At 44.7% G+C, this 25,913-nt stretch overlaps 1 protein-coding gene across 2 annotated transcripts in view; it reads left to right on the top strand.

The window, feature by feature from the left end:
* The window catches only part of LOC110486200 (sterile alpha motif domain-containing protein 14), a 33,399-nt gene that overhangs the window by 4,081 nt on the left and 3,405 nt on the right, over positions 1-25,913 (top strand). For both annotated transcript variants that reach the window (XM_036940856.1, XM_021557624.2), the window contains 8 exons: positions 3,472-3,524; positions 9,388-9,545; positions 11,899-12,232; positions 12,547-12,646; positions 12,767-12,835; positions 12,982-13,138; positions 16,557-16,685; positions 21,915-22,070. In XM_036940856.1, the coding sequence (XP_036796751.1) occupies positions 3,485-3,524; positions 9,388-9,545; positions 11,899-12,232; positions 12,547-12,646; positions 12,767-12,835; positions 12,982-13,138; positions 16,557-16,685; positions 21,915-22,070 (1,143 nt within the window). In that variant the 5' untranslated portion in view covers positions 3,472-3,484. The remainder of the gene's footprint in view (positions 1-3,471; positions 3,525-9,387; positions 9,546-11,898; positions 12,233-12,546; positions 12,647-12,766; positions 12,836-12,981; positions 13,139-16,556; positions 16,686-21,914; positions 22,071-25,913) is intronic.

Raw genomic sequence — 25,913 nt, forward strand, 5'->3', positions numbered from 1 at the left:
ACTTTGGTGCACAGCTCTTACTAGAAGAGGTTATCGAATGGATGACTCATACAATAAAAAGCTCTTACCATGTACAGTACCAGTCAAAAGTTTGGACACACCTACTCATTGCAGGGTTTTTCTTTAGTTTACTATTTTCTACATTGAAATAACACATATGGAATCATATAGTAACCAAAAAAGTGTTTAACAAATCAAAATAGATTTTATATTTGAGATTCTTCAATGTAGCCACCCTTTGCCTTGATGACACCTTTGCACACTGTTGGCATTCTCTCAACCAGCTTCACCTGGAATGCATTTCCAGCAGTCTTGAAGGAGTTCCCACGTATTCTGAGCACTGGTTGGCTGCTTTTCCTTCACTCTGCGGCCCAACACATCCCAAACCATCTCAATTGGGTCGAGGTTGGGTAATTGTGTAGGCCAGGTCATCTGGAGGTGTGTTGGGTCATTGTCCTTCTGAAAAACAAATGCTAGTCCCACTAAGCCCAAAACCAGATGGGAGGACGTATCACTGCAGAATGTTGTGGTAGCCATGCTGGTTAAGTGCTTCACGGTGGAAAACACACATGCAAAGATCATCCGTTCACGGGGGTTGGAACCAATAATCTCAAATTTGGACTCATCAGACCAAGGACAGATTTCTCCCAATCTAATGACCATTGCTCATGTTTCTTGGCCCAAGCAAGCCCTTTAGTAGTAGTTTCTTAGCAGCAATTCAACCATGGATGGGGCGGCAGGGTAGCCTAGTGGTAAGAGCGTTGGACTAGTAACCAGAAGATTGCAAGTTCAAACCCCCGAGCTGACAAGGTACAAATCTGTCATTCTGCCCTGAACAAGGCAGTTAACCCACTGTTCCTAGGTCATTGAAAATAAGAATTTGTTCTTAACTGACTTGTCTAGTTAAATAAAGGTAAAATAAAATAAAAGTGAAGACCTGATTCACAGAGTCTCCTCTGAACAGTTGATGTTGAGATGTGTTTGCTACTTGAACTCATTTATTTGGGCTGCAATTTCTGAGGCTGGTAACTCCAATGAACTTATTCCTGTGCACTTGAAGTGATTAAAGTAATGATGGACTGTCGGCTTGGCTTTAATTATTCTAGCTGTTCTTGCCATAATATGGACTTGGTCTTTTACCAAATATCTTCTGTAAACAACCCCTGCCCTGCCTTGTCACTATACAATTGACTGGCTCAAACTCACAAAGAATGAAAGAAATTACACAAATAAACTTTAAACAAGGCACACCTGTTGATTTGAAATGCATTCCAGGTGACTACCTCATGAAGCTGGTTGAGAGAATGCAAAGCTGTCATCAAGGCAAAGAGTGGCTACTTTGAAGAATCTCAAATATAAAATATATTTCATGGTGTTGATGTCTTCACTATTATTCTACAATGTAGAAAATAGTAAAACTAAAGAAAAACCCTTGAATGAGTAGGTGTGTCCAAACTTTTGACTGGTAAATGATTCCTTCATTAAGCTAACATTGATGTTTTCATCCCATTTTTGTATATGTTTTTCTTGCCCTTTTTGTCTGTTTATTGATGTCTGTCTTTTCAAATACAGGACTTATCTTAGCATTCCATATGTTTTCTGTCTCTTACCCGGACTCACGGCTACATGCACGCACGCATGCACAGAGAGCATTCACCCCCCTCCCACACACACACATTCCCGTGTTGGGCTAACCATGCTGCTGTGTCCTGCCAGGGCTACAGGGCCACGGGCAGCAGGCAGCAGATGGCCTCTCTCTCATGGGTCCCCTGCCCACTCACCTCCCCTCTTCCCCTCTGGGCTGGTGCAGTCAGCACACTGTTTGTGGCTTCTCCATCTACAAACCAGGGGAGATTTAGGCTGAGTCCCATTTCTATCAAATGGTCTCCTTTCCTCATCTCCTTCCTCTCTGATGATCATTGATTTAAATGACTGGCTGTCCATTACTATTAAATGGTCACCCTTTCTATCCATTTTGACCATGGCTCTAAGACTGCGTAGGTGGAACCAAGGGGTTGCTTGGGCTTTCATGTGGCAAGTGATAGGAGCATGGAGCTATCTGGTGTCACCATATTCAATGAGTCCTTCCATGAGACTCTTGACGGTGTCGTAAAGGGGATGCTGCCTAGCACTCGCTGTACTAACGGATGAGTAGCTGAATGTCTGAAAAACAGAGGGTGCATCATTCATGATGAAGCTGCACTTTTGGATGATGATTTCTTTGTCCCGAAGTTGTGCAGAATTTTTTAATGCGAAGAATTAAAAGTGTTTTGAGGCAGTTAATCACAGATGTGATGTTTGTTGCAAACACTAATGCAGTAAGTGTATTATTGGCTGGATTTAACCCCCAGGCCAGTTCTGGTAGAAGTGGATTTTGACGAGAAAAACAAAAGCCCAGCTATGTTTTTTTTTAAAAAGAAAATAATCGGCCACTCTTCTCAGACTGCAACAAACTACTCTGTCCAATGCTTTCAACAGTTATTGTAGTTCCCAGTACTGTGTTCCCCAAGCATCTATTACAGCACAGAGCTACCATCCGTTAGAGTTTTCTGATAAGGTAGAATAGATCTAAAGGATACTGTCCAGAGTGTCGATTGCAGTTCACAGATAAGATAGGGGGGTTAACGGGCACAAGATTGGGTGATTCGCAGGACAACCCAAGCTAGCTTGGGGCAACATGAATCATCTTCATTTGCAACAATATTCCCACAACCTTATTCATCTTCATTTGATCCTGAATGCTCTATTTGTTTTGTTTGTGGAGTTAAGTCTAAGATATATTTCACATTTGATCCACTAAAATAGCTATACTTTATACTACAGTGTAACACCCTCCATTTGAGATGTAAATGCATGAACCCCTTTCCAGCCCAAATACACACATCATCCATCTTTATCATGCAGCCATTCCTTAGGAAGGTGTGGAATCCCCAGTGTGCGTTTGTGCTTTCCTCTCATCTCTCCATCCCTCCATTCTCTCTTCTTTATCTGCATGTTTAATTACCTGGCGAGCAGGGAAATGGGTCAGCAGTGTGATGATCAGCTGAGCACTCGCGATCAATCACCCTGATGACTATGCTCCCGGGCAGATGTGCCCATTAGCGCATGAGTGTGTTTTTATGTGCGTGTGAGTGAGTAGAAATTGGGGGGGAGGGGGTCGCTGCTCATTTTCTGGTAAATTCCTAATGTGATTTCCTTGAGGGTTCTCCCAGGGAGAAACAGCCACGGGGCTAACCATTGTAGCAGACAGACGAGACGAGGAGGCTTGTTAGATGATGGGTGGTGAAGCTAAGCTAAGGGCTGCAGGCCGACTAAACTTGTCGATATACATAAATGCATCGACTCATTGCGCTCTGTCTCTCTCTCTCTCTCTCTCTCTCTCTCTCTCTGCACTGTAGTCTGTTATGTTTTTGTTTCTACAGTACCTAATCTAGAATCCTATCACCCCCGCCCTCTCCGTTATCTTCACAGTGCCCATTGCGCCATGTCTGCCACACAGCTGGAGGAGACAGAAAATGTTTTTGGTGAGTGTTTCTCTCTCTCTCTCTCTGTGTGTGTGTGTTTGTGTCTCGCACATTTAATGAGCGTTGTACATGTGACACACGAACGAAGATTGTGTTTGTGTGTGCATATCAAAGAAAGATGCACAATATGAGGCACACAGACATGGTGTGTGTCTGACCTAAGCTCTGTGTGCTGGTCCTATAACTTTCTGAATGCCGTGGGTCAGGGAAATCTGTGGAACATGAGGGGGTCTGTTCTTGTAATGATACGTGGAAAGGCCTATGCTATGAAATCTCATGACTGCCCTTCTCAGCCAAAAGGGCGGTCTAGTCAGGCTACACATGCATGCAGACACACACACACACACACACAAACACTCCATGTCCTATTTTAAGAAAATCAATTCCTAAAGAGGCTATGACTCAGACTTCTACATCACAGCACCTTTTGTATATAACGTTGTAACCAGCAGTGACCAAGCTACCTCTGTCAGAGCCCTATAAATACTCCCTATTCCCCTTCAGAACAGCTCCCAGGTCACCTCTCTCTCCCTGAATAAGACACCCCAGCACTAATGTGGAACGTCACCCTTTGTGTGGACTCAGCCGTTTGGGTCTCAGCGGCGTCAGGTCCAATTCCCCAATGTGCCGACTAGTGCATACCTGCCCCCCTCTACCCCCCTGACACTGTCTTATTGCCCCAAATGAGCTCAACTCCTTTGAAAACCAGAAATTGCAACGGTATTATGGAGTCACTTGGCTAACATTGAAACGTGCATCTACCTGCCTGTCATTCGCTGCCTCGGATGTGAGGTATATTTAGAGTCTGTTTGCATTTATGTGTGTGTGTGTCTCCACAGCACATCTTTCATAATATTCAGTCACTAAATTAGACAAAACAAAACAGCCAGTGGATTGGCCTGACAGTCTCGAAATGTTGGCAGTGGGCAACACCAATGCACATTTTTGAACTGACCATATCTTGTTTGCTTCGCCAGCTCTCTGCAGTTTTCTTAATATACTGTACACACCCACCCCCGCTTTCCTCTAGTGTGAGATTGACCTTCATACCTCTCCAGACAGGCCCACAGGGAAATATAGAGTCGGGGGGTAGTGCGCTCTGTATACCTTTAGTGGGGGTGGGTTGTAGTATATCTTTCCCCCACCTACTCTATGTACTGTATGGTCTGTGTAGAATCCAATAAGGTGTGGGAGGATGAGAGGGGGGGGGGGGGGGGGGGGGGGGTGGTGGTGTGTGGCTTGGTTTGGTCAATATTTAATGGTGCCTCTTAGCACAGAGACTAGATCTAATAAGAGCAGGGGGATAGTGTGCACCCGCAGGGGGGTAACCGAAAGGAAACAGAATAGAGAGGTGATTCTGGGCCCCTCAGTTCACCATCCTCCTTCACCCTGTTTTACTCCTCCTTGTGGTCTCGTATAATGTTGTCAACAATGTGAACAGGAGGGTTGACAAACTGGAGCCAAGAAATGTAGTCTTTTAAAGGTGAGGGATTCATCTTGTAAAAAAAAAAAGACGCTTGTTGCGGTTGTTGTCTTTTGGGGTCGCTGTGCTTGGTCTCCCTTGACTCGCTCAGTGGAAACGTAGAGAATGTAGGCGGGGGCGAGCAGAACAGTTTCCCTCTGCGGCGGTTCGGCCTGTCTGCCTTCATTACTGGCTGTGTACATCCTAATAATGAACCACGGAGCCAGCCAATACACAGCTCATCCAATGAACCACAAAGACAATGTCATACTGAACTAGCAGTCACAGTGCTATCGTAGCACACAGCCCATAACACACTGAACCCAACCGAACGCCATACAGTTTCAATCTTCTAGGCTGAGAACTCCCATCCACTCAAGCCTTGCGCTGACGTTCTTTTATATAACGCTTGTTTAAGGCTTCAGTTACACTGAACCAAACCTTGCTTCCCGAGTTACAAAGCATGTATCATATAGTAAACCAGCCTTTACATTAACACTCGGGGAGCTAAACCAAACATGTGCAACCCAAAACAGAGCCCGTATCACACTCCAACCTAGCTCCGTTCCAACAGAGATGGAAAAGGACCTGCTTTAGGGCTAAATCAGGGGCCTGTAGTTATGGATGATTATCAGTGTTTGGTTGGCCTGCATCCCACAGCGAACTCACTCTGCTGTTGCTGTAGCCGTAGCATTGATTGCTAGCTTTACCTCAACCCACACACCACCTAACCAGGTAGAGGAAGCAGCACCAATCCGAAACGGCAAAGCACTCAATTCCATTCACCCCCAGATTGCATGAAATGTAATTTAATGAACCTTACACTCTACCACACTGAGTTGGAGTGTTGTGGTTTTGGACTCGATAGCCCAAGCTAGACCCAGTGGTGTCTATCTAGACAAATTAGCTTTGAGTGCTGCTTGAGTTTGAGCCTGCTGTGCAAGGACGTTACCACTCGACTACACCACTAGAGCAATTCACTTCTGTGCTCAATTCTATTTCTGGAGTGATGTGTGACACGCAGGGGTTGGAACCGATTTATTTTTCCCTTATAGTTCATAACAGAACTGTAACAATGTGCGCTGAGAGTCGGGAAACAAGTTCAAGGAGTGAGTGTTTTTAATAAAATAAACGGAACATAATACAAAAGAAGAATCTAGAACAACGCACAGACATGAAACGGAAACAATGACGCCCGGGGAAGGAACCAAAGGGAGTGACATATGTAGGGAAGGTCATCGGGGAAGTGATGGAGTCCAGGTGTCTGACGACATGCAGGTGTGCGTAACGATGGTGACAGGTGTGCACCATAACGAGCAGCCTGGTGACCTAGACCGGAGAGGGAGCACACGTGACGGGTCATGATCCCGGGGAACAGGAGTGGACCAGTCAACTCTGTGGAGGCGCAGGGAACCCGTCAATCCGGCTAAGACGCAGGAGCATGGCGACCTAGAGCGCCGGAGAGGGAGCATAACTGACAGTACCCCCTCCCCGGTGCGTTCGGCACCAGCGGCAGGGCGCCAACCCAAGGGACGATCCCGGGGATCAGGAGCGGACCGGTCACCCCCGTTGATGCGCGGGACCTGTCGCCGGCTGACTCATTCTGACTCAGAATATTTTTAAAAACTGTTCTAAAACAATATTTAAATGAGTTGTAGATAAATCGGTCACATTTGTGTTGCTAAGGAGGTGAAATAGATTTTGTTTTATATACTTCATTGAACCTCATGTCCTTGGTGTCCGAGTGTGTTCATCAACACTCCCTTCCTTATCGTTATCCCTGTGTCTCTGAACCCCACTGAGTGCCTGCATGGACAGTGTGCTGCCTGACTTGGCATTTCTACATGATTAAAGACCAATTACATTAGAGTGAGCACTCAGCCACGGGGAGAGAGGGAATAAGATATGCACATCAAGAAATATGAGTCTGAACTTTAGATTTCCTCTTAATTCTCACACATCACAAAGACTTGAGTCATATTTTCTCTCTCTCTGCTTTGATTTATCTCGCTTACTCCCCCCCCCCCCCCCCCCCCCCTGAGTTGTAATTACTTTTGGTGTCGGTGGTGGGGATCCTTTTGAAAATAGGTTCTCAGCTATTTAGCCTAATGTTGTCCAGGACAAGATAATAATTACTATATATTCCAAAAATCTGTCCCAAACCTGAATGGCTGCAGTGAGCATCAGAGAAGAGAACTTCAGTGATATTGTGTTGTTCATAGCTGATAAAAGGTTTCACCACTTTCCTCTGTATCTTATTTTTAGTCTGTCTCGGCTGACTGGCTGGTGTTAGATCCTCTGGTATAGGAGCGGTCCGGGCTGTTCTGTACAGTACAGTCTGTGATGAGATCTGAGCGTCAGCATGGTGAGAGAGGGGTATCAGATGAATCCTGTTAGTTGGCACTTTCGCTGCAGCGTGGCCGCCAATGACTCATCACTGGCCTCCGTTCTGAAACAACAACCGTAACAAGAGCACTTAGCTGTTGACTCACTCAAATCTGGCCCCTCTGTCTCTCCATCACTGTACTGATGCACATGTTCCTGAAGAGGGAGAAAAAAACACCAATACAATTGAATTACATGTGTTTAAAAGAAAGAAGTGAGAAATATATATTTCTCACAAGTAATAGATCAATTGAATTCTGTCAGGGGCTTTGACATTCATACATGTTTGATTCAGTAATTGTAATACATGAATCCCTACTACAGTGCCAAGTAAAAAGCTAATGTTTAGTAGAGGGTTAGAGGCACTGTGTCTGTGGATCGATACAGTGCCTTCAGAAAGTATTCAAACCCCTTGACTTATTCCACATTTCCACATGTTACAGCTTAAATTTTTAAGAAACTCGCCCATCTACACATAATACCTCATAATGAAGTGAAAACATGTTTTTAGAAATCTATGCAAATTTATTGAACATGAAATTCAGAAATGTCTCATTATGGGTATGCTTGATGCAGCCACCACCATGCTTGAAAATATGAAGAGTGGTGTTGGATTTTCCCCCAGCATAACGTTTTGTATTAAGGACATAAAGTTAGTTTCTTTGGCACGTTTTTTTTATGCATGTTTTGGAATATTTTTTATTATTTACAGGCTTCCTTCTATTCACTTTGTCAATTAGGTTAATATTGTGGAGTAACTACAATGTTGTTGCTCCATCCTCAGTTTTCTCCTATAACAGCCTCTGTAACTGTTTAAAAGTTACCATTGGCCTCATGGTGAAATCCCTGAGTGGTTTCCTTCCTCTCTGGCAACTGAGTTAGAAAGGACGCCTGTATCTTTGTAGTGACTGGGGTGTATTGCTACACCATCCAAAGTGTAATGAATAACTTCAACATGCTCAAAGGGATATTCAATGTATGCTTTTTTTATTACCCATCTATCAATGTGTGCCCTTCATTGCGAGCCGTCTGAAAATCTCCCTGGTCTTTGTGGTTGAATCTGTGTTTGAAATTCACTGCTCGACTGAGGGGCCTTAGAGATAATTGTATGAGTCGGGTACAGAGATGAGGTAGTCATTCCAAAATCATGTTAAGCACTATTATTGCACACAGAGTGAGCAACATTTTACTCCAGAATGTATTTAGGCTTGCCATAACAAAGGGGTTGAATACTTATTGACTCATACATTTCACCTCATTATTTTGAATTAATTTGTCAACGTTTCTAAAAACATAATTCCCCCTTGACATTATGGGGTATTGTGTGTAGGCGGGTGACACAAAATCTAAATGTAAACAATATTAAATTCAGGCTGCAACATAAGAAAATGTGGAAAAAGTCAAGGGGTATGAATACTTTCTGAAGACAAGTATTCAGGTTCAATGTTCATCCCCCACAATCCTCTGCTGACTCAGTCACAGGAGAACGCCCAATGTGATTAAATAGATTCCTTGTCATGTATTTGGGGGCTGGATGAATGGAGTGAGGGATGAGGGGAGGGGCGGGGAGAGATAATTGATGGAAACGCTGAAGGGCTCTCAGATTGGGGTCAAGAGGTTGAAGGCAAAAGGATCGCTCCTCTGGGTTCACCACAGATGGAGGATGTTTGAGCAGGAGGAGGACCAGAAACACATTTCACCTGATCAATTAAACTCCTCAGTGTGACATGCAAAGGTGGTATGGTGGTTGTAATCTCATCTTGAACCTTCTCGTAACACAGACATTAGAGGATTTTATTTTGTATGCATGGATTTAGCTTTTGCCCTGTAGTTTATCTTTCTAGGTCCCAGGTGAAAGGAATCTATTGAAATAGCTGTAGTCTAACGTTTAGGTCTGGGCTTTCCTTGTAACGCATTCTGCATGGATCTGTAAAAAGCACTTCTGAAATCGGTCTCCAGTACTTATTTGAGCTTTTCTCTGTGAATTTCGTAATTGTCTCTGTGTTCTACCTTCAGACCTAAACGAGGCCATCCCAGAGACAGAGCTGCTGGACAACAGCATACAGAAGGGGCGTGCCCAGCTGTCCGTCAAAGCCAGGAGGCACCGCCCCTCTCGCTCTCGCTTCCGAGACAGCGTCAGTTCCACAGAGGGAGATGACAGTCTGGAGAGGAAGGTGAGTGACAGGCATGAGAGCCAATCAATCGGTGACAAGGACTCTCAAAGGGACAGGCACACCCACAAGACATTCCTTTGTAGTCTGATGATGACCTTGTAGCATGTGATAACGGAAGGCAAGGGCCTTGTCTTGGTAATACAAAAAGAAAACCAGCCACGTCACGGACACCGACGCCTCGCTTCCAGACAAACTAAACACCTTCTTTGCCTGCTTTGAGGATAATACAGCGCCACTGTCACGACCCGCTAACAAGGACTGCGCCCCAACACCCAAAGTGGAGATGTTGTTTCCCTACCTTCACCACCTGGGTCTTAACCCTCCCTGTGCAATTGGGTCCTGGACTTTCTGACCGGCCGTCCCCAGGTGGTGAATGTAGGAAACAACATCTCCACTTCGCTGACCCTCAACGCTGGGGCCCCACATGGGTGCGTGCTCAGCCCCCTCCTGTACTCTCTGTTCACCCATGACTGCGTGGCCATGCGCGCCTCCAACTCAATCATCAAGTGTGCAGACGACACAACAGTAGTGGGCTTGATTACCAACAACGACGAGACAGTCTACATAGAGGAGGTGAGGGCTCCGGGAGTGTGGTGTCAGGAAAACAACCTCTCACTCAACGTCAACAAAACAAAGGAGATGATCGTGGACTTCAAGAAACAGCAGAGGGAGCACCCCGCCCTATCCACATCGAAGGGACAGTAGTGGAGAAGGTAGAACGTTTCAAGTTCCTCGGAGTACATATCACAGACAAACTGAAATGGTCCACCCACATAGACAGTGTGGTCAAGAAGACGCAACAGCGCCTATTCAACCTCAGGAGGCTGAAGAAATATGGCTTGTCACCTAAAACCCTCACAAGCTTTTATAGATGCACAATTGAGAGCATCCTGTCGGGCTGTATCACCGCCTGGTACAGCAACTGCACCTCCCTCAATCGCAAGGCTCTCCAGAGGGTGGCGCGGTCTGCACAGCTCATCACCGGGGGCAAACTACCTGCCATCCAAGACACCTACAGCACCCGATGCCAAAAAGATCATCAAGGACAACCACCACCCGAGTCACTGCCTGTTCACCCTGCTACCATCCAGAATGCGAGGTCAGTACAGGTGCATCAAAGCTGGGACCGAGAGACTGAAAAACAGCTTCTATCTCAAGGCCATCAGACTGCTAAACAGCAATCACTAACTCAGAGAGGCTGCTGCCTACATAGAAACTCAAACCACTTTAATATATGGATCACTAGTCACTTTAATAATGTTAACATTTCTTACATTACTCATCTCATATGTATATACTGTATCTTATACCATCTATTGCATCTTGCCTATGTCGCTCGGTCATCCATATATTTATATGTACATATTCTTATTCCATCCCTTTAGATTTGTGTGTATTAGGTAGTTGTTGGGAATTGTTAGATTACTTGTTAGATATTACTGCACTGTCGGAACTAGAAGCACACGCATTTTTCTACACTTGCATTAACATCTGCTAACCATGTGTATGTGACCAATAAAATTTGATTTGTATAGATAGATATCTTTGTATAGACAGCACCAAGGGAGACTTTAGGTATTTAAGCATTTTATGTGGTCAATATACCATAATACTGCACACATGTAACTAAGCAACTAGAGCTCTATAATTAACAGCGCTGTACATGCCTATACTCATGAGTAGATCCTGATTGGTTAAAAACAAAGCTCAACTCAATCAGCCATTGAATCATATTTCCCTGCTTCATTTGACAATCTGATTTTATGGTTGAATTCTTTAGATTTAAACCCATTTAGTTGTAGATGGTAGAAGACCGTGCAACCATCCATATGAAATCTGTTTCTTAGTCCTAGAACTCAGTTCAGATGATATGGAGATTATCAGAAGGGAGAATGTCTCAATGGCCTAGGCTATTTTGGAGGGCATTGGAGAGTGTCTCGCTCTCTTCATCTGTTGTTTGGTCATTTTTTGAGTATTTTCTCTCACTAGAGTTGGGCTCAATTCAAATTGCATTCCAGCCCAATCAGGCATTTCATTGGACTGGCACTCAATTTGAAAAGTACCATACTCCAGTTATGAGCATTTTCCCATTCAAATTTCATGTCCAATTATTCCTTACTATACAGGAGATGGAATGGAATTGACCTAAACTCATATGTCCCTAATTGTGTTCATGAGTGGGTGCGTGCATGTATTTATATGTGTGTGTGTGTATGTATATATGTATGTGTGTGTGTGTGTGTGTAAGCGCATGCTTGTGAGCATGTATGTCTGTCTGTGGGTGTGCTTATTGTTTGTCTCAGTCAGTTCACATATAAACATGTTGTGGTGTTTCTGAATCTTTGTGCCATAGTGTCTGGACAGCCCTTTGCACTCCGTCAGTTCCCCCCTCCACTCCACCCTGCGAGGAGGCTCCTCCCCTTCGCCTGATTCGCTCCTCTCCTCGTCCTCCCCATGTCCCACCTTACGGAGCCCGGTCTTCTCCTTCGACACCTCCTCCTTAAGGCGCTCCCCGGAGGAGGGCGGGACCGGGTCGCTAGCCACTCGGGGGCGGTACCGCCAGCTGACAAATGCCACGTCTCAGGAGGCCCTGTTGACCACGCCCAACAGCTCTCCCTCCAAGTCGTGTCCCAGTTCGGACTGCTCGCCTGTTTACATTCGTCGGGCACGACGCCCAGACAGTGAGGGTAAGAGAGGCAGCCATCCGCATTGGGCAAGAAAATCCTCATCCTAGTTATTACAGTCCAAATCCCTACACTAAGAATGAAATGCCCTGTGATATTAACTATGGTATATTAAGCCTAAAGAGGCAAAACACACACACACACACACACACACACACACATAGCATTTAAGTGCATTATTGGCTAATCCATAAATGTATTGATACACAATCACCATTACTGCCATACCATTAAGGCCACATCAACATGTTGGTAATGGTGAGTTAATGTATCAAAAAATGCTTTGTCCAATCATTAATGTTTTCATTGTTTCTCAGTGTTAGTTTCAGAAAACAGTCGAGACACAAGCCCGGCCGACCCCGGCAACAACAGCCTTATCTTCGACAAGAAGACCAAGAGGAGGTTCTTGGACCTGGGGTAAGTGCTCAATATTGAGACATTTAAACTGGTTACATTGTAAACACATTGTAAATTGGTCAGTGTCAAAACTGGTGCTTTCTGTTGATTTTAACCCACTGTTTATTTGTTCTTCTGAAGGGTCACATTGAGACGCTCCTATGTGAGAGTCAGAAAAGACAAGTCAAACAGACTGTCAATGGGAAGCCGGTGAGTCCATGGGAAGCCATTTTGTCTCTGTCCCCCTGTTTCAGTACAGGAGGCAAAATGTTGGCTCTATTAGACCTACTTAGCACATGAGAGGCATAACTTTGTCTCTTTCAGTTAGCATATTGAATCTCTCTTTCACTGCACAGGGAGTCATCTGAGAGCCCGTCCAGGTCCTCTGGCTCGTTTGTGCCTTTCTCCTGGTTCACTGACAGCGCCAGGGGCTCTGTGTCCTCCGGGGCAACCCCGCCCTGCTCCCCCAAACTGGTCTCACAGGACTGCAGCCCCCGCAAGTCCAACTCTCAGGTAACTCACATCCACAATAAGATATAGACACATCCAGATACCATACTTAGGTCAGACTGCACTATTGTGTCACTACTACCATTGTCCACTTTGTGTTTTTATCATTGTCAGAGGCCTCATGTGTTTATGTTAGAATTAGCATATAGGCTAGTCTTCATTTCATGTCTGTCATTGAGATTTCTGCCACGTCTGACAACGTCACGACAATGATGCGCACACTTCAAGTGGACCGAAGGCCGTGTGTTGTTATGGTTCTGGATGGCCAGATAGTTAGCAACAATGACAAGAAACTGTCATGTGGTAAATCGTAAGTGGCTCGTTTCAACCAACCTGGCTATACATTCCACAGTTTAAATGACCGAGAAAAGGATGCTGCTGTTACCCTTGGAGATATGCTAAATGCTTTTAACAAATCTTTTCAAATGAACTGCCAAGAAGGAGAGAACTTTCTCCCACTGGGGTCTGAGCTTCAAATGCACATCAAATGAAAACAGTCAACAGTTTAGAGAAGCAGACACCAGAGATATAACACTGCTATAAACAGACTTGCGTAGATGAGACGAGCATCGTCAAGTTGGTCATCCTTCATAAGCCTCTTTCCCTCTCTTCTCTCTCTCCCTCCATCTCTCTCCCACTCTAACTACCCATCCTTCTCTCTCTCTCTCCCTCTTTCCCTCTTCTCTCTCTCCCTCTCTCTCTCCCACCCTCACTATCCATCCATCTCTCCCCCTCTGTCTGTCTCTCGCACACACACACATATATATATATATACATACATACACTCTCTCTCGCGCGCTCTCGCTCGCTCTCGCTCTCGCGCTCTCTCTCGCGCTCTCTCGCTGTCTCGCTCTCTCGCTCTCTCGCTCTCTCTCTCTCGCTCTCTCTCAAGAGGCCCATAGTGTGACAGCTCCTGTGGAGAGTCTGAGGGGATTGAAACCCAATTAGGAAACAAGGCGAGTTTTCCTCTGAGTCTAAGAGGGCGCTGCTATTCGACATTTATGGACAAGGATGGCTACATTTACACAGAGGGGAAATCGATGGCCTTTTGTGCGGCACAATGTCACAATCTCGTGTCAAACCGACAGATGACTTCGGGAGTTAAAACAAGAACATGGCTTCGATGCAGGAGACTTCAGTTGACCGATCCGATTGACCATTTTGAGGGATTTTGGTGTTATCTTCCTCTTACCTGGTTTGGTGCATGCGCATCTATTGGATGGAAAACATAGCTTAATATACAGAATGAAAGAGGCTGAGGCACAGGGTTATAGTGGTTGCCCGCTCAATACCCAGGAAGGCAGACATATGCCTCCCACTAACTTTGCACCAGCTAATTAAAGCCTCTGCCAAAGGCCTAAGTATTTCTAAGGGAAATAGATAATGTTTCAGAAGCTTGTGGGGCCACTGGCTGTTTAGCTAAGAGGCACAGAAAGGACTGGTAGGAAATACACAGTCGTCCGATCACACCGTTGATGTAACAAGGTGTGTTTCCATATTACGTTTCTTAAATGTTATTTCACTGTCAAACGTATAGTTAAGAGCAAGCCTGGCTCTTCGAGCTTCATAGTTTTTCTGCTTATGTGCACAAATTGCTTTATAAATCAAAGGTGTTATAAGCACAACAAATATGATATTTAACATATTGAGGTAAAGCTCTTCCACAGATGATGACATTCTTTCTGCTAATATGTTCATGTGTAGCCTGTTCATATCTTTGCCATTTAAAACATATAGCCAGTAGGTACATGCACAGGACACCTAACAATACATATATTTCTTGTTGGGTGGCTCTCTTTGCACACCTTTGCAGTTTTATGCAGAAATCCCATGATGCAATCGATGCTGTTGATTTACTCACCTTGGAGACTTGACCGCTGCGATGATTTTGGCTAACCCCAACGACAATGTCAAAACAACTAGATTACCGTTTAACAAAGTAGGAAAGTAGCAGAACATATTTCCACTTAGTGGCTAATAAATAATCTAATGCCCATGTTTACATATGCTTTAAAACATATTTTAACTTTGGAATCACTTTTTGAAGCAGTTCGGTGAGTTCATGAATATAGCCCTCTATGGGAGAAAACACCCATCCACCCCTCTCAGAATCACTTGGTTTGATCCATTCTGAGTCAAAACCCTCCCAATTATTGGGGCAGGAGGAGTGTTTATACTCTCTAACACCTCCACCATGACACATCTAAAAGCCCCAGTAGCAACATGTTCGGGATCATGGGCCCGTCCCAAATAGCACCTTTATTTCCCATGAAGTGCAATGCTTTTGACTTACGGGTAAAAAGTTGTGAACTTTATAGGGACGAGAGTGCCATTTAGAACAGAGCTCCTTGGTGTTTAATTGTGAGGAGGAGCTATGCAAAGCATCCCATATGCACTTAGTCATCAGCACGGAGGCTGGGGCCCTTCGCTCTGCATAGCAATTAAAGCTGCAGCTTTCCATTGAAAGCAGAGAGGGCCATTAAATGTTCTACCACTGTGTGCCTGTCCAGCTGGGATAATAGCTCTAGCATGGGTCCCAAATGGCAACCTATACCCTACATAGTCCACTACTTCTGAACAGAGCCCTGGTCAAAAGGCAGTGGTATGAAGTACTTAAGTAAAAATACTTGAAAGTACTACTTAAGTCATTTTTGGGGTATCTGTACTGACTCACTAAACACAAATGCATTGTTTGTGAATGATGGCTGAGTGTTGGAGTGTGCCCCTGGCTAACCATAAATAAAAAAATATTTACATTTACTTATGATACTTAAGTATATTTAAAAACCTAGTAGTATTTTACTGGGTGACTTTCACTTTTACTTGAGTCATTTTCTATTAAGGTGTCTTTATTTTTTTACTCAAATATGACAATTGGGTACTTTTTTTCACCACTGTCAAAAGTAGTGCACTATATAGGGAACAGAGTGCCATTTGGGACGTAGCCCTAATAAGCCTGGTGTCTGGAGAGGAGGCAGATACCCATGACTTTGCTTTCCTCCTCTGTACTGTGGCTCTCAAGGGGCCTGTCAAGGGCTGTTATAGGGCTGTGTGTCTGACTTTCTTTTGTGCGTGTGTGTGTGCATTTATATGTGTTCGGAGGGGCATCATTTGAGAGGGAAATGAATCACAAATATTATGTTTCTGTATTTTTTTGAAAGTGTTACTGCTGTGACCAAACATTTTTATCTTTCTAAGCATAAACTGTTTGAAAGTAAGGTATAACGAACAATGCATTAATATCCTTCTAATGTCAGATGTAATTGATCTTGAAGTGGACAAATCAATCGATCCAATACTGTTTGACCACAGTGGTCACACTCAATGAAAATATCACTGTACACAATGCAGACAAAACGGTATTCATTTATCATGGTTGGATCATTTCTCTCCTCTCTCTCCCTCTCTCTCTCTCCTCCAGGAGTCTGCCCTGAGTGATGAGTTCTCTCCTCCCCCCCGTAGTCCCCCCCACGCCTCCAGTGGGACCACAGCCGACTCGTCCTCCCGCTCCTCACAACGCTACCAGACCCTCTCCCAGTCCTCAGACGAGGTAAAGGGCTTCCTAATGCAGTGGTGGTGGTAGTGGGCATTCTCGGCCTCGGAATAAAGGGATCTAAACTCGATTTCAGTTTGATACAGTATATGAGAGAGGGAGACTGAGGCCCGGATCACTGTTTAGAGTGAGAATGCAAGAGACCATTTTTGATTAAAGCAGCATTCCACTCAAATCTCTAATAGCATACCAACAAAACTCTGAATTATTCTCTAGTAAAATGTGTACCATTACCTGAAATAGCTACCGGATGTCCATTTGGGGTTATGTCGTCTTGGTTACCGGTGGCAACTAACTTACACTATACTATAGCACACACTGCATTCAATTTGAAGTTCCAAGCAGTTCACTTAAATCCAAAGCAGTAGGAGTGTATGTTACGGAGTCTAGTTGATAGGTAATCGACTAGCCGGACTGTTCCCCGGACTCCATGTGTAGGGATTTGTACAATGCACAAACAAGGCTATTGAACTTGACATTGGTGTCTGTCTTTATTAGTTTATCCAACATATCATACTGAAACATGGTGTCAGAAGTGGCTCGGAAAACACACGTTTGTTATTTTTGTAGCTAAGTACAGTATAGGCGCAGTTACGTTCCATATACGAACACACGCCATTTCCTACTCACAACACTGATCAACTCGTTGTTAGCTGGCTAGCTAGCATCACTACCTACTTCGATGACTGAAGGCAAAGAAATCTCGTATTCCATTGCTATGGCAGCGAACATTCCGCCACCAAATCCCATGGTTCTCACAGGGGACTGGAATACTAATTGGGGCAACTTCAGGGATGAATTTGAGGACTATGCGCTGGCGACCGGTCTACATGAGAAACCCAATGAGGTACAAGCTGCAACTCTGAGGAGTTTAATGGGCAGCGAATGCAGGCATATCTACCGGCACAATCTCACCCTCGCAGCACGACAACGGTGTGATGCAAAGGCTATTGGATGCATTGGAGAATTACTTCAAACCCGCCAGAAACGTAATTTACAAGCGGTTCGTTTTCGGAAGCTGCAAACAGGAAGAGGGTGAGTCAGTACACAACTTTGTAACCCGTTTGAGAGAGAAATCCGCCACTTGCGAATACTGGGGATTGAAAGATGAATTGATTTGTGACAAAATAGTGCTGGTAATTGCAAATGAGGATACTGGCTAGCTGGCTACCCAAGCACGAGGCCGCAGTGCAGGAGATTAAATCTATGGCTTCATCCATGCCAGTGTTGCGCTACTACGACGTCATGAAGCCTGTCACAATCCAGAGCGACTCCAGCCAAAGGGGACTTGGATGCTGCCTTTTGCAGGAAGGCCAGCCCGTTGCGTTTGCCTCGAGAGCGCTCACCCCCACCGAACAAAACTATGCGCAAATTGAGACGAGGCTTCAAAGCATGCTCGTAACTCTGCAAAACTACAGCCAGTCATTTACAAGCCAGGACCAGAGATGTACATCAGCGACACACTGAGCAGGGCAACAACACAATGTACAGGCAGAGGGCCTGCCGCTGATAGACAGTGCATCTGTTCGCTACAGCAGGAACGTCACAGATCTTAAACGTCACAGACGTTACTTAAACGTCACAGATCACCACCTAGCCCAGATAAGGCAACACACTGACAAGGACGAACACCTACAGTCACTGAAGTCCATGGCTCTCGCAGGTTGGCCATACCTGAAAGAGGAGACACCTTTCACAGTGAGAGAATAGTGGACCTTTCGAGATGAGATCAGTGTGCAAAATGGCGTCTTGTTCAGAGGTCAGAAGGTCATTATTCCCAAATCACTACGTCCAGAGATGCTTACCCGCATACACTCCAGTCACGTTGGAGGTGACGCATGCTACCGCCAGGCTCGTGAAACATTATACTGGCCAAACATGCAAGCAGAAATTAAAGACTTTGTCAGCAACTGTACCACATGCAACGAGTACGCTCATGAACAGCAAAAGGAAACCATGATGTCACACGAACTGCCCACAAGGGCCTGGCAAATTGTCAGCATGGACTTATTCAGCCACAGACAGTCCTTTTATCTTCTCATCGTTGATCACTACTATGACTTTTGGGAAATTGAACTGCTCCCTGACTTCATAAAGCGCTGCAAGGCGCAGTTTGCAAGGCAAGATCAGCCTGACAAGGTAATCACGGACAATGGCCCACAATTCACTGCACAGTTCAAGCGTTTCGCCTCAGAATGGGAGTTTGACCACGTGACCTCCAAGACACCCAAAAGCAAATGGCAAAGCAGAATCAGCTGTCAAGATTGCAAAAAACCTGTTAAGCAGGGCCTTGCGCGACAGCAACGACCCATGGAAAGCGATCTCACAGTGGAGGAACACACCCACCGAAAACATGGACAGCAGCCCAGCACAACGCCTTCTGTCCAGACGTCTGAAGACTACCATCCCCGTAGCTAACAAGCTACTTGAGCCCTGCGTCATGGTTGGCGTCACGGACAAACTGTGTCACAGAAAGCAGCTCGCTAAGTGCTTCTACGACCGGACTGCTCGAGACCTACCAGAGCTGGAGGTGGGTGAAACGATAAAGATGAAACCGCTGCCGGGAGACCACACAGGACTTTGGAGGCTGGGCACATGCCTGCAGAGTTGCACCACGTTCTTACCTGGTGGATGTTGGTGGCTCCCTCCTATCGTCGCAATCGGGTGGATCTGCGCGTAGCAGAGCAGACAAACCAGAACACGCCATACACTCACCTAGATGAGCTGGATCACAGTCCAGGCCTAAGGGTAAGGGGCGCAGAATTGAGACATGGGCCAACCACCAAGCACTTCAGCTCGTGCCCCTAATCCTACCCCTGTCAGAGCCAATACTTACTCACGGGTGGGTCGGCTGTGCAAGCCACCGGACAGGCTTACTCTCTAAGCAAGGGACTGTTAACTTTCCCTCGGTTAATTAAAATATATATATTTTCTTAAATAATTACATGAAATTAAAAAAGGAAGATGACAACTGAAGTAAAAATAAAATGTAATGCTTTTTCTATTGTTATGACCTGACTGTTAAGAACTTCATGTTATTCCTTTATGTTTGCACTTTCTATTGAAAAGGATGACGCTACGGAGTCTAGTTGATCGGTAATCGACTAGCCGGACTGTTCCCCGGACTCCATGTGTAGGGATTTGTACAATGCACAAACAAGGCTATTGAACCTGACATTGGTGTCTGTCTTTATTCCTTTATCCAACATATCATACTGAAACAGTGTAGAGTGTGTGGTCCTGGTGTTTTTAAAGCCTGAAGCTGTGTTCAAATACCCATACTAACCTATTGTATACTACATACTAAAGTTCATTTCAGTATACTGTAAACTAACAGTATGCTTTCAGTTGAGCATACTCGCATGTATACCGGAAGTTGATGCTGTTGCTATGCAACCTCTTGCTAGCTAGCTAGCTAGCTAGCATAACAAATGACTCGTTAGACATTGTATGACTTCGGATGTGTTCTTATATTCAGAGCGTTGTCCGTTTGTAAATGTTGAGCGTTTCGCTCACGGAGCGCACACTGGACGCCCGGGGCAAGGAGTAGGGTTGATTGGAGCGTTCTGACCTTACAATGGCAGTCAAACACCCCAGCTAACATTGGCTAGCTTGCTAGCTACTTGCACACACAAATGCGACCACTCTGACCAATTTACTCGCCTTAACAGAGCTGGTTAGGCAGTTTTCATGTTATCCAGAGCGTTGGTGACTGTAACTGTGTTGCTGGCAACAATTTAATTGGGCTTTTTTGCCGACATTTACTGACACTGGCCATATTCAACAGGTGTTGAGCCTCGTAAATTCATTATTCTGCACTCTGGAACGCTTAGACAAGAGTGCTCTGAAATCGGAGCAGATAGCCAGAGCAAATTTACAAAAGCACCCGAATGTCCATGGAGTAATCAAGTCAACAAACGTTGGATTGTTAGTTAGCCTATAGTTAATATACTGGCAAGTTTGATGTATAAGTAGCCAACTGATGTTACTGCTGTAATGATGCGCTATGTGAATTGTAAGAACAGCGTAGCTAACAAATTGTCAGCCAATCTAACGTGTAAGGTAACTTAAGTCATTACTTTATTACATTGCTCAATATTTTCTTAATATTTGTCATAATTAATTAAACCAATGAATATGTATCTGCTCTCGTTGTACTTCGAATGCATATTTTCAGCATTTTTTTCAAATATGGAAACAATTTGAAGCCATGCCCATTTCATGAAGAATTGTATTATGGGCCCTAAAGTATGGAAATAGTGTCCTCTGCTTGTATACTTCATATTGTGGCGAATTTAGTATGACATCCGGGAACTTTTGGCATGCTAACTATAACCATGCTATGACCAATAAGCATACTATATACTCAATTCAAGTCACACATAGTGCTGTTAGTGTGAGTATTTGAACACAACTCGAGTATGGTGAGTGCTCTGCGACCTCAAAAAACACTCCCTGGCCAGATGCTGTCAGACACGGCTGCACAGTGATTAGGGAATCAATTACCTCCGGTAAACTAGCGCTCTCTCTCCCGTCACATCTGATTTAGCTCAGTATGTTGGAGGGGATATTGGGTTTTCAGAGGGGCTTTATGACTCTCTCCCTCTTATCTCCTTAAGCTGCCATTACAGAGGGATGCAGGAGACACGTCAGACCTGGGTATTGAGAGTAGTTTTCTTTCGAGTACTTTAATTGCACTCGATTGTGTGGCCGCATGTCTGGCGCAAAGGAACCAATGGAATCGTGCGAAACCCTGACCGTCTGGCACTCAGCCGGCTACAGCCTCTTCTATCACCCCAAGTTAATTTTTTAGCAGCGCTTCACTTGTTCCTGTGCTTCACCGCCGGCGGAGAGACACTCTGAGGACACCTCAGTGCCTGGCAGACAGAGAGAAACAACCTGACAGGACCATGCTAGCCACCAGGCTTCCAACACCACTCAGACCAGGGGTTAGATTAAACAGTGTTGTTTGTGCGCGCGTGTGTACATGGGTGTGACGCAAGGGGGGTCTAGACGATAGAGGCAGCTTTGCAAAACGTTAGCTCTGTCACTGCACCGAGGAGAGAGGTAAGGCTACATTGTGTTGTGCTATTCATGACCACCAGGGGGCAGATTAACATGCTCTTCAGACTGCTACCCCACAAAAAAAGCTATTTTTCCTATTAGGGAGCTGAAGCGGCACAATTGTACTGAATAACTGGATATCTTGGGCATCTTTCCTTTCAGCCTATTGACGAGCCACTGTGCCTCGTGTCGTCGTGGAGCACCCAGCAGGTGTGCCAGTGGCTGAAGGGGTTGAACATGGAGCAGTACATCCCAGAGTTCACTGCCAGAGACATCGACGGGGAGCAGCTCCTCCTGATGGACGGCACCAAGCTCAAGGTGAGAATGGTTCAGGGAAGGAGACGAGAGAGAGAGTGAGTGAGAGTGAGTGAGTGAGAGTGAGTGAGAGTGAGTGAGAGTGAGTGAGAGTGAGTGAGAGTGAGTGAGAGTGAGTGAGAGTGAGTGAGAGTGAGTGAGTGAGAGAGAGTGAGAGAGAGTGAGAGAGAGTGAGAGAGAGTGAGAGTGAGTGAGAGTGAGTGAGAGTGAGTGAGAGAAAAATATTGGGGAGGATAGAAGGAAGGGGACTAAGTTCAAGGAGGAGAGGAAGAAGGGCAGATGGAGGAGAGGAAGGATGGCAGATGGATGGTAGAGGAGGAGAGGAAAAAAAGAGGAAGGGCATATGGGTATGAGTGGGCTGACGAGAGCAGATGGTGAAAGGGGAGAAGCGGAAGAGACAAGATTAGATGAGAGGAGGTGAGTGCATATAGGATCAAAGTAAAACGCAGAGTATCTCTGACTGATTGATCCAGTCAAAAACAAACACTCACCGACAACAACTTACAGAGGGTCTCTTTAAGTATCATCTCACTGCTCTCTGCTGGTGAGAGTGACTACTTTCATGCCATCTGAACAAACATATAAACCCAACATGCAACAATTTCAAAGATTTTACTGAGTTACAGTTCATATAAGGAAATCAGTCAATTGAAAAAAATTTATTAGGCCCCGATCTATGGATTTCACATGACTGGGAATACAGATATGCATCGGTTGGTCACAGATACCTTAAAAAAGGTAACGACGTGGATCAGAAAAACAGTCCGTATCTGGTGTGACCACCATTTACCTCATGTAGTGTGACACTTAGACACATAGAGTTGATCAGGCTGTTGATTGTGGCCTTTTTGATTGTGTGTCCGACTTCTCTTCAATGGCTGTGCAAAGCCCCTGGAGATCGGCGGGAACTGAAGCATGCTGTCGCACACGTTGATCCGGAGCATCCCAAACATGCTCAATGGGTGACATGTCTGGTGAGTATGCAGGTCATGGAAGAACTCCAGAAATGATCCGCTTGCAGGAATTGTTTACAGATCCTTGCGATATGGGGCAGTTATCATCCTGAAGCATGAGGTGATGGCGATGGATGAATGGCACGACAATGGGCCTCAGGATTTCGTCACTGTATCTCTGTGCATTCAAATGACCATCTATAAAATGCAATTGTGTTCGTTGTCTGTAGCTTATGCCTGCCCTTACCAAAACCCTACCGCCACCATGGGGAAGTCTGTTCACAACATTGACATCCACAAACTGCTCGCCCACACGACGCCGTACGCACTGTCGACCATCTGCCCGGTACAGTTTAAACTGGTATTAATTTGTGACGAGCACACTTCTCCAGCGTGCCAGTGGCCATCATAGGTGAGCATTTGCCCACTGAAGTCAGTTACGATGCCGAACTGTGGTCAGGTCAAGACCCTGGTGAGGACGAAGAGCATGCACATGAGCTTCCCTGAGACGGTTTCTGACAGTTTGTGTAGAAATTCTTTGGTTGTGCAAACACACAGTTTCATCAGCTGTCCGGGTGGCTGGTCTCAGAGGATCCCGCAGGTGAAGAAGCCGGATGTGGAGGTCCTAGGCTGGCTTGGTTACACGTGATCTGGAGTTGTGAGGCTGGTTGGATGTACTGCCAAATTCTCTAAAACAACATTGGAAGTGGCTTATGGTAGAGAAATTAACATGCAATAGCTCTGGTAGACATTCCTGCACTCAGCATGCCAATTGCACACTCCCTCAAAATCTGAAACATCTGTCATTGTGACAAAACTGCTCATTTTAGTGGCCTTTTATTTCTCCTAGCACAAGGTGCAGCTGTGTAATTATGCTGTTTAATCAACTTCTTGGTATGCCACACCTGTCAGGTGGATGGTTTATCTTGCCCGAAGCAGAAATGCTCACTAACAGGGATGTCAACAAATTTGAGCACAAAATTTGAGAAAATAAGCTTTTAGTGCATTACGAAGATTTCTGGGATCTTTCATTTCAGCTCATGAAACATGTTGCGTTTTATATTTTTGTTCAGTGTATGTACTAGGCCTAACTCCCAAACTACATGTCAAGGGTTGTGTGTCTGTTTCTCTAACGTCTGTTTACATTAATTGGGAGTTGAAGCCTAAGGCAAATCTGTGTGTACATATTATATTATATTCTATTCACACCACTGGAGGCAGCTGAGGGGAGGACGGCTCATGATAATGTATAGAATGAAGCAAATGGAAGGGCGATAAATACATGGAAACCATGTATTTGATACATTTCACCTAATCCCACTCCAGCCATTACCACAAGCCCGTCGTCCCCAATTAAGGTGCCACCAACCTCCTGTGATTCACACCCGTGGAGGCTGCTCCGGGGAGGACGGCTCATAATAACAACTGGAACGGAGAGAATGGAATGTCGTCAAACCATGTGTTTGATGTATTTGATACCATTCCACCAATTCCGCTCCAGCCATTACCACTTGCCCGTCCTCCCCAACTCAGGTGCCACCAACCTCCTGTGGCACACTTTCACATATGCTGTGCTACTCTGTTTATTATCGATCCTGATTGCCTAGCCACTTTTTTACCCTTACCTACATGCACTGGTGGAAAAAGTACCCAATTGTCATACTTGAGTATAAGTATAGATACCTTAATAGAAAGCTACTCAAGTGAAAGTCAGCCAGTAAAATACTACTTGAGTAAAAGTATTTGGTTTTAAAAATACTTAAGTATCAAAAGTTAAAGTATAAATCATTTAAAATTCCTTATATTAATCAAAACAAAATGTATTTGGCACATGCACATAAAACCGGTGCAGATCTTACCATTAAATACTTACTTACAAACCCTTAAAACCAACAATGCAGTTAAGAAAAATAAGGTTAAGAAAATATTTACTCAATAAACTAAACTAACACACTAAAATAACAATAACGAGGCTACAGTGTGTTTTATATAGGGAGTACAGGTACCTAGTCAATGTGCTGGGGGCAGGTTAGTCAAGGTAATCGAGGTAATATGTAGGAAAGGGTCAAGGGGCAAAGCAGACAGCACCATTTTCTTGTTTTAAAATGTATGGATATCCAGTGCCACTCTCTAACACTCAGACATTATTTACAAAAGATGCTTTTGTGTTTTGTACGTCTGCCAGAGGCCGTAGGGATGACCACGTGTTATCTTGAGTTCACGAATTTGACCATATCCCTGTCCTGCTAAGCATTCACAATGTAACAAGTACTTTAGGTTGTCAGGGAAAATGTGTGGAGTAAAAAGTACAATATTTTCTTTAGGAATGTAGTGGAGTAAAAGTAAATTGTCAAAAATATAAATAGTAAAGTACAGATACCCCAAAAAACTACTTAAGTAGTGCTTTAAAGTATTTTTTACTTAAAGTACTTGACACCAAAGCCTACATACACAAACTCAGCAAAAAAAGTCTCTTTTTCAGGACCCTGACTTTCAAAGATAATTTGTAAAAATCCAAATAACTTCACAGATGTTCATTTGAAAAGGGTTTAAACACTATTTCCCATGCTTGTTCAATGAACCATAAACAATTAATGAACATGCACCTGTGGAACAGTCGTTAAGACACTAACAGCTTACAGACGGTAGGCAATTAAGGTCACAGTTATGAAAACTTAGGACACTAAAGAGGCCTTTCTACTGACTCTGAAGAAGACCAAAATAATGATGCCCAGGGTCTCTGCTCATCTGCGTGAATGTGCCTTAGGCATGCTGCAAGGAGGCATGAGGATTGCAGATGTGGCCAGGGCAATAAATTGCAATGTCCGTACAGTGAGACGCCTAAGACAGCGCTACAGGGAGACAGGGCGGCCACTGATCATCCTCGCAGTGG

The sequence above is a fragment of the Oncorhynchus mykiss genome, chromosome 13 (assembly GCF_013265735.2).
Source record: "Oncorhynchus mykiss isolate Arlee chromosome 13, USDA_OmykA_1.1, whole genome shotgun sequence".
Lineage (NCBI taxonomy): Eukaryota > Metazoa > Chordata > Actinopteri > Salmoniformes > Salmonidae > Oncorhynchus > Oncorhynchus mykiss.